The sequence below is a fragment of the Tiliqua scincoides genome, chromosome 3 (genome assembly GCF_035046505.1).
Source record: "Tiliqua scincoides isolate rTilSci1 chromosome 3, rTilSci1.hap2, whole genome shotgun sequence".
NCBI classification, from domain to species: domain Eukaryota; kingdom Metazoa; phylum Chordata; class Lepidosauria; order Squamata; family Scincidae; genus Tiliqua; species Tiliqua scincoides.
The window spans coordinates 143713054-143727955 of record NC_089823.1 but is presented as its reverse complement, the minus strand read 5'-3'; the positions used below and the strand labels follow the sequence as shown (position 1 = coordinate 143727955).

General features: G+C 42.1%; 1 protein-coding gene across 2 annotated transcripts in view; it reads left to right on the top strand.

Moving 5' to 3' along the window:
* The window catches only part of BMPR1A (bone morphogenetic protein receptor type 1A), a 91692-nt gene that overhangs the window by 50927 nt on the left and 25863 nt on the right, over positions 1 to 14902 (top strand). For both annotated transcript variants that reach the window (XM_066622532.1, XM_066622533.1), the window contains exon 3: positions 14457 to 14667. In XM_066622532.1, coding sequence (XP_066478629.1) covers positions 14601 to 14667 — 67 coding nt within the window. In that variant the 5' untranslated portion in view covers positions 14457 to 14600. The remainder of the gene's footprint in view (positions 1 to 14456; positions 14668 to 14902) is intronic.

Below are 14902 nucleotides of genomic sequence, written 5' to 3'. Positions count from 1 at the left end.
TTCCTTCCATAAATTGAAGTATTGCCCTAATGAGGAAAATAAAAAGGAACATAAATAGTGGCAAAAGAAATGTAAGAAAGTGATACGGGTAGCCAAGAGAGACCATGGGTGCAATCCTAACCCCTTATGTCAGTGCTTTCCAGCACTGACTTAAGGGCAATGCAGCTCTGAGGTAAGGGAACAAACATCCCCTTACTTTGAGGAGGCCTCCATGAGTGACACCCAACTGCAGGATGCAGCACACGTCCCATTGGCACCGCTATGCCAGTGCTGGAAAGTACTGACATAAGGGGTTAGGATTGTGCCCTGTAGCTACAATCCTAACCACACTTTCCTGACAGTAAGCACCACTTCCCCCTGGGGGATAAAAATAGGCCCTCAGTTTGGCTGTACTTGTCATAAGAGGCGACTAAACAGCCACCAGGTAGATGGGACTCGTTAGCCTGGGAAGGCAGCTCATCTGAGAGAAGGAAAACTTTGATGCCAAACCTCCACTGCCTTGTGGCTATATTCAGTTATGGAGAAGGAAAAAGTTATGGAGACAATCTCAAGGCAAAATCCGGAGCCGGAGTCCCTGAGGCATTTCGCGACTGTATACAGTCACGCTCTGGCAACTGTGATGCCGCTGATTGTATTGGCTTCTGTCTTTCCATTGGACCATTTCAGCGACGTGGAGGGGGGATTTGCTGCATGGTAACAGTCTATCCTCCATATCTACTTTACCCAGGCTTCGTGCACTGGAGAGGACACTAACCACCATTCAGACCGCGATACCATAGGTTTCCAAGACTGGAGGATGCCAACTGTACAACTGTAAGCACCACTGAACAAAATAGGACTTACTTCTGAGGAGACCTGGTTAGGATTGTACCCTATGAGGAACACGTGGCCAGCAACATTAAGGGGAATGATAAAAGCTTCTTCAAATATGTTAGAAGCAGCAAACCTGCCAGAGAAGCGATTGGCCCTCTGGATGGTGAGGGAGGGAAAGGGGAGATAAAAGGAGACTTAGAGATGGCAGAGAAATTAAATGAGTTCTTTGCATCTGTCTTCACGACAAAGACCTTGGGCAGATACTGCTGCCCAAACAGCCCATCCAAGTCAGATACAGGTTAAAAGAGATGTTTCGGACAGAATTGACAAATTAAAATTCCATAAGTCACCGGGCCCTGATGGCATCCACCTGAGAACTGAAAAATGAAGTAGTTGATCTCTTGACTAAAATATGCAACTTGTCCCTTAAAATGGCCATGGTGCCAGAAGATTGGAGGATAGCAAATGTCACACCAATCTTTAAAAAGGGGAGGGGACCCGGGCAAGTATAGACTGGTCAGCCTAACGTGTATTCCAGGTAAGATGGTGGAATACCTCATCAAAGATAGAATCTCAAAACACATAGATTAACAAGCCTTGCTGAGGGAGAATCAGCATGGCTTCTGTAAGGATAAGTCTTGCCTCACAAACCTTTTAGAATTATTTTAAAAGGTCAACGGGCATGTGGATGTGGGAGAACCCATGGATATTATATATCTGGACTTTCAGAAGGCATTTGATATGATCCCTCACCAAAGGCTACTGAGAAAACTCAGGGAATTAGAGGGCAGGTCCTTTCATGGATTGGGAACTAGTTGAAGACCAGGAAACAGTGGGTGACAATGGACAGTTTTCACAATGGAGAGAGGTGAAAAGCGGTGTGCCCCAAGGATCAGTCCTGGGACGGATGCTTTTCAACCTGTTCATAAATAACCTGGAGACAGGGTTGAGCAGCGAGGTGGCTAAGTTTGCAGACGACACCAAACTTTTCCGGGTGGTGAAAACCAGAAGCTATTGTGAGGAGCTCCAGAAGGATCTCTCCAAACAGGCAGAATGGGCAGCAAAATAGCAGATGCGTTTCAATGTAAGAAAGTGTAATGTAATGCTCATTGGGGCCAAAAATCAAAACTTCACATATAGGCTAATAGGTTCTGAGCTCTCTGTGACAGATCAAGAGAATGATCTTGAGGTGGTGGTGGACAACTCGTTGAAAGTGTCAATCCAATGTGCGGCAGCAGTGAAAGAAGGCCAATTCTGTGCTTGGGATCATTAGAAACAGTATTGAGAATTAAATGGCTAATATTATAATGCCATTGTACAAATCGATGGTAAGGCCACACCTGGACTATTGTGTCCAGTTATGGTCGTCACATCTCAAAAAGGACATAGTGGAAATGGAAAAGATGCAAAAGAGAGCAACTAAAATGATTACTAGGCTGGGGCATCTTCCTTATGAGGAAAGGCTACGGCGTTTGGGCCTCTTCAGCCTAGAAAAGAGACGCCCTGAGGGGGGACATGATTGAGACATACAAAATTATGTAGGGGATGGACAGAGTGGATAGGGAGATGCTTTTTACACTCTCACATAATACCAGAACCAGGGGACATCCACTAAAATTGAGTGTTGGGAGAGTTAGCACTGACCAGAGAAAATATTTCTTTACTCAGCATGTAGTTGGTCTGTGGAGCTCCTTGCCACAGGGTGTAGTGATGGCATCTGTCCTGGATGCCTTTAAAAGGGAATTGGACAAGTTTCTGGAGGAAAAATCCATTACGGGTTACAAGCCATGATGTGTATGTGCAACTTTCTGATTTTAGAAATGGGTTATGTCAGAATGCCACATGCAAGGGAGGGCACCAGGATGCTGGTCTCTTGCTGTCTTGTGTGCTCCTTGGGGCATTTGGTGGGCCACTGTGAGATACAGAAAGCTGGACTAGATGGGCCTATGGCCTGATCCATCGGACCTGTTCTTATGTTCTTAAAGTGTGAGACTAGGGACCTACCACCAATCCTGCCATCGTCCGAGGAACCAGTCCGCCCACCCCTGTTGCTGCCCACCTTGTTTTGTCCCCACCCCTGTTCCACCACAACCCCCCACATGAAGCACTGACATACGTTATTAAATTCCTATTTTTATACTTGCATGGTTTTTCTTCCTACCTCCCTCTTGCTTTCACAACAACCCTGTGAGGTAGCCGCCTGAGACACTGTGACTAGTCTGTCAGGCAGTGCGCTCAAGAAAGAGAATTCTAATCTGTGGTCTCCCCACAGTTCACAGTAGCTCTCACATACCCCACCTTGTCCTGACCACTGTGTACCTTTCCTTGTTCTTTATTGCCTTCAAGGGGATCAGGCTTGCATAGTTCTTTCCCCCCTACCTTTTGTTATCTTCACAGCAACCCTGGAAGGTGGCTATCTTGTCTGTCTGCTTTTCTTTCTCTTGAGAAATGAGACTTGGCTTCCTCTCAATTAATCTGCTGACACCTCTGCTTGTGATAGCAATCTGGATAATGCATGTTTGGGTCATTCCATGTGAAATCATTTTTGGGGGGGTAGTTACAGAAAAGTATGAACTCATTTTGAGATTTTTTTTCAAAATTTAAGAACAGCTCTTTTTTTTAGAAAATTGATTTTAAAATTTTAAAATGAATTTAAAAAAATTAAAAATAAACACAATATTAAAACCATTAAAAGCACCTTAAAATGAGACAACTCCGAACTCTATATCCCAACTGGTGTCTGAATTAGAGCTATTTTTTATAAAATTTTGAAAATTTAGACTTTTGTGAGTTCAAAAATAAAAAAAAAAATGCAGTTCTTCAATAACTATTAGGATCTTTAATTATAACAAATTTTATCAAAATCTAAGAATGTGAGGTAGAAAAATATTAAGTATGATGATTTGACACAGAATGACCCATCTCTGCAAGGTTCCTAACTAAACCTCTACGGCAGGGGTCTCCAAACGCCGGCCCGGGGGCCTGATGCGGCCCACGGCAAGCCTCTATCCGGCCTGCAGTCAACCTCTTGTCCCCTGAAAGCCTCTGGCCCACTCAACTGAACATGACCAGAACTGTGCTTTTATTGTGTCTGGAGAGTGTTCTGAGGGCCAGAGAGGTTGAATGAATGAGCCCATTCATCTAAGTTCCATCTCTAGTTTGTTTGTTTAAATTTTATATTTAAATTCTTTTTCCGGCCCTCCACACCACGCCAGATATTTGATGCGGCCCTCTGGTCAAAAGGTTTGGAGACCCCTGCTCTATAGATACAGAGGGCTCATTGTACTTGTAATCTCTTACACTGGCCTAAGTACAGGTGGTGCCACCGTGTCCGTGAGGCATCCATTCTTGAACCCCCCCCCAGGTACCAAAAACCATGTATAACCAAATCTGTGATTTAAACCAGGGGTGCCCAAACCCCGGCCCTGGGGCCACTTGTGGCCCTCGAGACCTCTCAATGCGGCCCTCAAGGAGCCCCCAGTCTCCAATGAGCCTCTGGCCCTCAGGAGATTTGTTTGAGCCCGCACTGGCCCGATGCAACTACGTGAGGGCAACTGTTTGACCTCTTGCATGAGCTGTGGGATGAGGGCTTCCTCTACTGCTTACTGTTTCACATCTGTAATGCAGTAGCAGCAGCAAAGAAAAGGCCAGCCTTGCTTTGTGCAAGGCCTTTTATAGGCCTTGAGCCATTTCAAGACCTTCATTCATTCATATATGTTCATCTTTAATATATTAATTTATGTAAACTTAGGTAAATTTATTCAAATTTTAAATGTAAATTAATTCTTTTTTTCCCGGGCCCCCAACACAGTGTCAGAGGGATGATGTCGCCCTCCTGCCAAAAACTTTGGACACCCCTGATTTAAACCAAAGGTGACCGGAGCTATGCTGTGGTCACTTTCAGAGGGCTTTCTGAAGCCTGCAGAGGCCATGTGTGAATGCCCGCAGCCACCAGTATGGCCCTAGCAGGCAAAAAACAGCAAAAAAAACAGAAGTGATGTTTTAATGCCTTTTAAAGCATTCTGAGGCCTCCCCAGGCAATGAAGAAAAGATAACCATGTACTATATAAAATGAAATTTAGTATTTCCATGAAGGTTAACTGCTTAAACAAAACAGTTTGATATTTTTCATTGTGCGTAGTACACACGGAGAATGGTCTGCCTCTTCAAGGCTGAGTGTAACAATTAAATAAAAATTTAATTAACACATATTGGCAGTTTGCCTGTCAGTAATACCTCTCATTGCAAGATTTTAACCATGCGAGTCAAACTGTGAGACTTGTTCAAAGTTGATATGCTTATTTCAAAAGACATTTTATGCAGAATTTATAGTTTCATATCAAAACCTTTTTCATGCTGAATTTGAAGTTAAATAGCTGCCAAACAAAAAATGTAGCCAAAGATAGGATTTTAATGTATGAAAACTAGAAAGCAGACTCCTGCAACTCATCCCCCAGCCTTAATTCTGACTTTCTATGTAGTAATGCTTCTTTCTTTGGTCATTTGCCAGTTCCATAAAATAACTTGTGCTCCCCTTTTCTTGGGCCCCTCCCCTTAAGCAGCCCTAGGCGCCCTGTCTCATATGCTGAAAAGCATGCTAGACTACATAGCAGACTTTCTGGCTCCACTTCCATTGTTTGCATGGCTGCCTTGCTCCTTATCCAGAGACTGGATTAGCATAAGAATATTGTCTTCCTCTTCAGTAAGCATTCTCCCCCTCCTGCCATCCCTTACAGACAAAACACTGAAGAACTCTAAATAAAGATAAAATGGTAAAAGCAATTGTTTTTCTGTTAAGTGTCTTTTATTGCAGTACCTATCAAGTAACTAAGAATTGGGCTCAGAAATTCTTGCTTACATACCATGTAAGGCTAAGGAAACTTGGTGTCAGAACTTTCAGTTTTCGTGATACATTATGGCTAACTGTGATATTATAGATTTATTTCCACAAAAGATAATAAATACAAACAATATTCTGAATTAGATTTGACTAGGTTATGAAGAGGAGGACAGCAGAGAAGGAAGAGAAATCAGATTGTCAACCCCTCTTAAAGAGTGTCTGATATTAGTCAATACAGATTATGTCCTGCTTTGCTTAGGCTACAGTTTGTTTGTTAAATGTTGTGAATCTAGCTGCTAAGGTCATGAATTTGGGAGACTAGCAATACTGATTTTTTAAATAGCTGCAAAGTCTATGACAGTAACAGAGAAACACCTTGAATACATGTGTACATGGTGGGAATATGAAATCAAAAAACCAAACTCTCAGGATATTCCCTAGCTCAAACTTTTGAAATTTGAGTTGACCAGTCATGTAACATAATACTGCCCAATAAATTAGTCCTTTTACACAAGTGAATTGAACTGAGGAAGAAAATGAACTCAGAGGGAGACAGCAACACTGCCACCATGATGCTCCTGATTGCTTAATTGTGGTTAAGCAATCAGATCAAGTTGTGGGGTTGAATGCTCCTTCACCCAACTTGAATATGAATTACCCTGCTAGACTAAACAGTAGTTATGAATAATGAGATCAAGCTGTTTTCAAATCCTGGTTAAGCAGGAACCCTGGTTAACCTTAATTATGGTTAATACTGCTGCCTAGCCACTGTTGGGGAGGGACAGGAAGAAATTGTACTCTGGAAAAGAGAAATGCACAGTACAGTAGTGGGCCCTCGTATCTGCAGGGATTCGGTGTCCCCCCCCACGTGGATACAGAAACCACGGATTCCGGGGATGCTTGTATGTATTACTGCCCCCTCACGTCATTACTGTACCTTATTTTATTAAAAGTGCTTGAAGCAGGCAACTCCAGGAGACTATGCCATTGTGAGTTCTATTCCATGCAGGCTTATTCCCTCCCTCCATCTTACTGAGGCACTGGTAACCAAACTTGATGCTGCTTAAGCTTATAGCAGTGGTTCCCAAACAACTCTGAGTAAGTTGACCAGGGAGGGGCAAAGGCAGCAACATGATCCTCAGGATTGCACTGCTGCTGGGTCTGATCGGGAGTGGGGTTACCATACCTTCATCCAGTGCCAACCTCTGGGAGCTACAGGGTGCCCCACTGAGTCCTCTGCAGGGCTCTCCAAGCGTCTGCAAGTCTAAAAAAAAAACTGACTGGAAACCATTTCTGGTTTTGCGATCAAAAGTGGGAAGTGGTTTCTGATCACTGTATTTAGACTTGCAGAGGCTTGGGGAGCCCTGTGGAGGGTTCCACAGGGCTCCCCGCACCCCTCCTCCTGGAGGCCAGCCAGCAGAAGGTAAGCCCACCCACTCAACCAACCAATCAGCCCCGACAGCTGTGCAATCCTGGGGATCTTTAGTAAGTGATTCTCATGTATAAATAGAGAAATTTAGGTCTTAAAATTGATCCTAAAAACCTGGGTCAACTTATACACAAGTATATACAGTAAATCTGGTAACAAACTTGCTCTTAGAGCAACTCTTGAGTTTAAAAAAAAAAAAAAGTCGGCTAAAGACGACTGCTTGGCTTAGATTACTTAGATTACTGAAATTTTGGTTTAGGACTTTATTTAACCCTACCTCCTCTGGTCTAATGCTCCAATTATTGTCGGATTCAGTCCTGCCATTAGAGATCACTGATCTTCTAACCAAGCTCAAGTCAATAGGGCTGGACGCTGCAGAGCTAGGCATGATCTTTTGTGATGCTGCTTACAGAATCGTCAAAGAAAGAATTCTTGACATTGAACAACAAGAGCTGTTTAGTGCCGCCAGAACCACATGCTCTCCACTCTATCTCCATGTTCCAATCAGTTTCGGGAAACTGGCCTCCTTCTTTTATCACCTGGAGTGCCCACAGGCTCGGAGAGCATTCACACTTGCAAGATGTAATGCTCTTCCATCAGCTGTGTTATCGGGCAGGTTCAGTGGTATTCCCTACTCGGAGAGGAAATGCAAGTGTGGTAGGGATTGTATTGAGACCATAACACATACCCTTTTCTACTGCCCACTTCATGATGTCTCATGCAAGAAATATCTAGGCCCTTTGCTAACTAGGATGCAGGGCTGGGAGGACTCAATCATGCTTCAGTCTCTCCTTTCCACATCTGACTCTGAGACCCTTGATAGGGTCGCTGCCTTTTTATCTGGGGTAATTGCCAGGCAGAGCTCTGGAACTCTGGGCAGTATGTGAGGAAAAGACTGATGTCTATGTTGTGGTGTCTTTGTATATTTTTGTTTTGTTTTGTTCTTTCTCTGTATTTTATGCCAATAAAGGTCTTACTGAACTGAACTGAACTGAACTTTAGTAAGTGAAAAAGATTTTTTGCTTGTCTCACTTGGGCCAATTGATCACCCCCTCCCCCAGTGCATGCTGTGTTAGTGGTGGTGCATGCTCTGGGCTATTGAGGGGTAGGATTGGTCCATTAATTACCCAGAAACATTTATTTGATGGTAATTATAAAGTTTCTTTTTATAATTAATGACATTCAGCAGTTAAATACTTGTGGGATCACTAGAAATTAAATTCAGTAAAATGCAGTTTGCAATATTTATACTACTAGGCTGTTGCATTTTTTTGTATATATAGGGAGGCCCCGTACCCACGGATCCTGTATCTGTGGTTTCACTTATCCGTCGATGCCAGCCCCAGTGCACTCTCCAGAAACGAGGGGAGCTGTACTCCCCTTACCTCCAGAGGCTTTTCTGTGTTCTGCGGTGGCTGTGTGCATCTGCCCACAGCCTCTGTGACTGTCCGAATGGCAGTTTAGACCAAGGGTCTCTAAACTTTTCAGCCAAAGGGCCGCTTAAATATCTGGCACAGTGTCGAGGGCTGCAGAAAAATAATATAAAATTCAAATAAATACATTAGAGATGGAACTTAGATGAATGAATAAATGAATGGGCTTGAATGTCCAGGACTTCTTCAAGCACAAACACAGCCCAAGAGATAAAGCACACACTTAAATGGACCCCCATTCCACTACCCCACAAGCACAACTCTGGTTGTGTTTGGACAACTGGGCCAGAGGCTCTCAGGGGATCAGAGGCTAGCTGCGGGCCGGATAGAGGCTTGCCGCAGGCTGCATCTGGCCACTGGGCCGGGGTTTGGAGACCCCTGGTTTAGACCATAAAACCAGGAACAATTATGCCTTTAAAAGGCATTTTGAGCACCGGTGGCTTTCTGGGCTCTCATAATACCTTTGAAAGAAAACCAGAAGTGATGTTTTTCGACCTAAACGACCATTCTGAGTTCCACAGAGCCTGCGCAGTCTCTGCAGTGCTCAGAAGAGCCTTCAGAGATGAGGGGGTGCAGCTTGCCTCTGAAGGGTGGGGGAGTCCCCAGTATCCGTGGTTTCAGCTATCTCCAGGGGGTTCCAGAACAGAACCCCCCATGGATACCAGGGCATACCTGTATAAAAGTCATCTGAATGCATTAACATATGCTGGCTACAACATTATGAACCATTGTTTACTACTACATTAATCAATCTAAGAAATCCACGAGCTCCTCTTTTCCTCTTTTGCATTTGAGAGAAGAGTGAAAGCTTCTAGCTTCATTTTTAATAACAAATGGCAGCTTCCTGTTATGAACCAAGGAGTTGATAAACTTGAAATCAAGTTTTTGTTTAATTGACTTTATTTGGAACAATCTAGAACAGTGATTTTCAGTCACTGCAACAGCACACTGGTGTGCTATGAATGGTCAGCAGGTGTGCTGCAGGATTTGGGGAAGGGTCTTTATTAATAAGGCCATCGGGGGATGTGACCCCTCTGCTGGCATTGTGGTGTGCCTTGTCAATTGTCAAAAAACTGATGGTATGCCTTGACGCTTTTAGCATTTTGTCAGTGTGCTAAAAGATGAAAAAGGTTGAAATCAAAGCAGGATCAAACTGTAGTTTGATACTTTGGTTTTGTAGTTAACTAGTCATTACACTAAATCCCTTACGTTCAGTTCTTGCCAACGTTGTTTTACCCCACGTTGCAACACCCCAACCTGAGAAGCCTTGCCTCTGGCCCTTTAAGGGGTGAGGGAAGGGGGAAGGCAGCAACACAATCCCCAAGATTGCACTGCTGATGGGGGGGGGGATACCTTACCTTCAGCCAGCGCCAACCTCCTGGGTCTGCATGTCCAGTTTTCAATCATGAAACTGGAAGTGGTTTCCAACAGCTTTTTTAAGGCTTACAGAGTCTTGGGGAGCTCTGTGAAGGGCTCTCCACACCCGCCCATAGGCCAGCACTAGCTGAAGGTAATGTACCCGCCCATCAGCCCCTGCAGCAGTGCAATCCTGGAGATCATGTTGCTGCCTTTGCCCCTCCCCGCCACAACTTACCCCAGTTCCCAAACTCTCAAGGAGAGTATTGCATGGGGTCTCTCAAGGAGTTTGGGAACCACTGGACTAAGCTATTAATACAAATAATACTTTACAAAAGAGCAGAAAACTTTTTCCGAGAGTTAGTAGGAGTAAAGGAATGGTTCTGTTTAGAATTATACATGACACTTAGGCTTTTCAAAATACAAACATGAACCTTTCATATTTTCTATTTATTCCTACATGTCTGCAGGATATAGACATGTCAGAAACTTCTTATATAGAAGTTAGTTTCTGAAAGAATCAATGTTAATATAGCTGTTTGTTCATAAATTCACTCAAAAAGAACCTGGAATATATTTCTATTTCCTCCTCTGAACCAACTATAAACAAACTGAAAAGGAATATAGCATTGTACAAAGCTGTTCAATATGGTAATTAAAAATTTTACTGTGTTATATAGAAGCATATATTGAACAAACTAGTTGTACTACATTTTTAATTTGATTAATATTGAACAAAAACTTACTTACACGTTGTACATAGCTGAAACTGAAGTAACTATAATCCTTTTTCTATTAATTCAATTTTTCTCTCTTTAAATCCCACTCCTGAAACCCTTTTCTTCAAAGTGTTTACTGGTTTAATATGTTTACTGGTTTAACTTCCTTTGCATTTTCCATTTATAAGTATCCCCATACCTTCTCCTTTGTACTGTCTGTGCACTCCCATGTAGTGTATTTCTGAATATGCATAGAGCCAGACTTGGAGTTTGTGGAACTTTGAGTGTCTGCCCTTTCCCTCAAGTGGGTAGACCCCATGCAATATTGTGTGTTTCAAGGCAGGGAGAGTACCCAATCTCTCAAGTCGATTTTCAACCACCACCACCACCACTTTGTAAAGTAATAGCTTTTGGGTTTTTTCTTCATCTTTCTCAAACACTTTGCTCTCAATTTTTACACATTTCTCATATTGCTTCTTATATTTTTCACACCAGTTTTGTTGGTCTTGGCCCCCTGCATCAAGTACAGTTTTCAGCAATAGTTGAGCCATGCGGAAGCCCTTCTCTTCACCCAGCCCCCCCCCCCCCCGAAATTCGTCATGGTGCTGTTGAGGTGCTGGGAGAGCAGTTATCATGCGGATAATTTTGAAATGCAATCTGTCTCTCTCCAGGCACTTAGGCTTCCCTAGGAGGTAGCAATCCCTTCCTTCACCAGGAGCCCCAGCAAGGGGGAAAGAATGGAGAAGGTGATAAACTCTGCCATTAAGCCTTCTTTCTTGTGCTCAGGGGGAAGGGAGGAGTGAAGCTGAAGAGAGAATGATTGATTGAGAGTGATTGATTAAAGAGAATGAAAAGAGCTGAGATTGTCAGCTGGCTTCCCTCTCTCACATTAATGAGACTATTGTTAAAGGACTGTTTTCCTTTAATTTTAAGGGTACTTCTCATCATGTTGAGATAGAAAAATCTGTGGATAATTAGGTTATACCTGTAATCACTTGCATGACTGTCTCTCCACAACAGTAAAAAGCAGTTTTTAAAACTGTGATTTCAAAGGAATGCATTTTTCCCCTTCTCCAGGGATCAGCACATTCTTTCTCATTTACAGTGGCCATTCGTTTTGAGTCAAATCCGTGTATAAAAAATCCGTGTATAACAAGGTTGGACCTGTATAGTAATAAAGATGTATAAGGTGATGGAATAGGAAGAGACACTGGTACAACACTTTCTTGAACCCATATGTGCACCTGGTATCTCCCCAAGCATGCTAGGAGAAGACCTAACCTTAAAATGGGAGGGAGGACCTCCAATGCGAGATCAGATTTTCAATTACAATGAGGCTTGAAATGAACATGAATCAATTTCTTGGCTACCAGTTGGCAGAAGGGGCTTCCAAAAATGTATTTTGAGCAACCAAGTTCCAGCTTACTAGCAGGACATTAGTCAGATGCTGATGCATGCTGATTTCTAAGAAGAGATCTCGGGGTATTTCCACAAGTTGTGGATGCTCAACTATACAGGAGTTCAATCTAACAGGACACATGAGTTTTGAGAAGGAAAATGGACAGAACATGTCACCCAGACTTTAGAAAGGATCACGTTAACTTTCAAATTCTGGGACCAGTTATAGGCAACAAAACAAAGAGAAAAAAAGAAAGAACTCGCTCCTGAATAGAAACTTCCTGCAGGGCAAAAGTCCTGCTGGGTAAAAGAAATGCCAATTTCTGCAGAGTTGGTCATAGGAGTTGGCTGGGTGGAGTAATCATACTAAGATAGAGGAATTGCTGAATAGTGGTTTCTTCCTTGACAAAAGAGCAGAAGACAAGTATGCCAGTATTGGTCAGAGGAGCTAGACCAGTGAGGAATGCTATCAGGAAGAGACATAAAAGATGGGGATGCTCTGAATTTGTCTTCATCTGAAGTTGAGTTAAACAGAAGTGAAGAGTTGCTCTGATTGAAATAGGGTGGGGTTAGGGCGGTCCATTCAGACTTCTGTTACCTTTGCCTAGTCGATCAGATGACAAAGTAAAGAATCAAGACTGATCTGGAAGCATTTGTAGGGAGTAGGGTGGGGGTGTCACATAAGGTCCATGGGCCTGATAAGGCCTGCAAAAGCACCATATCTAGCCTGCATGATGATTAGGCTTGTGATAATTGAGCTATATGTGACTCTTCAGGAGCATGTTAGCAATTATAAAATCAATATAATAAAATGTAGAATTAAATTGGAAATGGAAATTCCTATATATGTTTACTCAGAAGTACGCCCCATTTTGTTGAATAGAGCTTATTCCCAATGTATTTAGGCCTAACAGCTAATTTCTTTTTGTTAGTGAATGCTCTTATATTGTGCAGAGCTATGAGCATAATTGTTTTACGTATATATGTCACTTTCTGTATCCCTAGATAGCCTTATTCCATTGCTGCGGTTCTGTTCTTTGGTGAGGAAACTGCTTTGTTACTTCATTACTAAGAAGTCACAGATGTGTGAAAAGTAGGCCACAGGTCGAAGCCTGTATGCCCCCTGCATGCACAAATTGAAAGTGGCAGACACCTCTATGCTCTGCCAGTAATTTGCCTCCATGTTAAATGCCTATGAAGCACTAATTAAAATGAAAAGTTCCTAGGTCTTGCCAACAGACAGATTGAGTTATTTATGGTACAAGCAACCACCAACAGTAATTGCAGCACATCCTTGAACAAATACAAGTTTTTTCATTCAAGAATAGCACCAGGCTGACAGAGGTCAGGGGGTCAAGCCCACTCAAACAAGAGACCAATGAAAGGCAAAATCAGTGTTCAACTTAACACAGAATCTGTATTGTCTGTATTAACTACTTAGGGGCGCAATCCTAACCCCTTATGTCAATGCTTTCCAGCACTGACATAAGGGCAATGCAGCTCTGAGGTAAGGGAACAAACATTCCCTTACTTTGAGGAGGCCTCTGTGAGTGACACCCAACTGCAGGTTGCAGCACTTGTCCCCTTGGCACCACTATGCCTGTACTGGAAAGCACTGACATAAGGGGGATTGTGCCCTTGTTGTCCAAATTGTGCTTATTCCTTGGAGACCTGTTTCAACTCTATTAGTCATTGTAGAAACTTTGAGAGATTAGTACAGCTGCTACATCTTAATATAGCCATGTTTGCCCATTTTGATCCTGAAAGGTGATTTCACAGTGATAGGGCAATTTGACTTGCTGTTCTGTTGAGTTAACATTTTTAGTGTCATTTTCTAGCCAAGTTTGCATTTAAAAAATAGATGTTCCCTCCCTTAGAACTCTGTTCATTGTCCAAATATTACTCAGTAAACATCAATCTTGTTTGTTAATGTATTACATTTTGAAGTGATTGGTGTCCAGTTATTTTCTTAGAAAGATACTGTATCTAAAATAAAGTGTGTGAAAGTTGCAAGTAACTGTAGAGTTGGGGGTATATGAGTGCATGTTTTGAGGGAGAGCTAGAACACAGAAGTGTGAACCACTTTATTGCTGGTTCTTCTAGAATATTTTCAATGGCATATGGAGGTCCAGTGACTTTGTGGAAGTAGATACTGTGCATAATAATTTTTTTAACATAAAACAAAAAAAGCCATGGAGACCTTTTTCACAGCTATGAAATAACAGTTTTAGTGACATTATATGATACTTTAGTTTGAATTACATTGATGTTTGTTATCAATTAGTTGCTGTTAGTTTTAAATTTTACTTACAAAATGGTTGCAGAGAGATATTTCAGTTAATGTTGTGTATTTGTCATTCTGATATTTTATTATTACCTTGTCCATTTGAATTGTATTTTCCTAGTATGTATTTAAAATTGGTAGAATCTTACCTAACTGAAAAAATTTAATTTCATTTGTTTTTCAGAAAGCAAGTTGGAATAAATAAGTCATTGCTTCAGCCGGTCACCATATCTATCAGATTTCACTAAACTATCCAGCTAAAAACTTGTCAAGCAGAAGAACAAGTTGCCAAGGGTGACAGTGTGCAGGAAGTATTTAAATGTGAACAATGTTTTGTCAGAAACTTTACATCAGATTGCTGGGATTCTGTGTATTCATTGTTTTTCAAGTTCAAGGTAAAATAACATCCTAAAACTCAAGTTTTGTGAGATTTTATTTAAATTAATGAAACGTGTTTGTGCTTAACCAACATACTTTTATGTTTGAACTTCATTCTGAAATAGAAGCTGATACATTATTGTAATTATTGAGGAACTTTTGCAGTCCAGAAGTTTACAAAGTAAACTGAGTGAGGAATGATTGCTGCTAGAATGAAAAACACTTTGCTCTTTTTCTTACTTTTCAGCAACT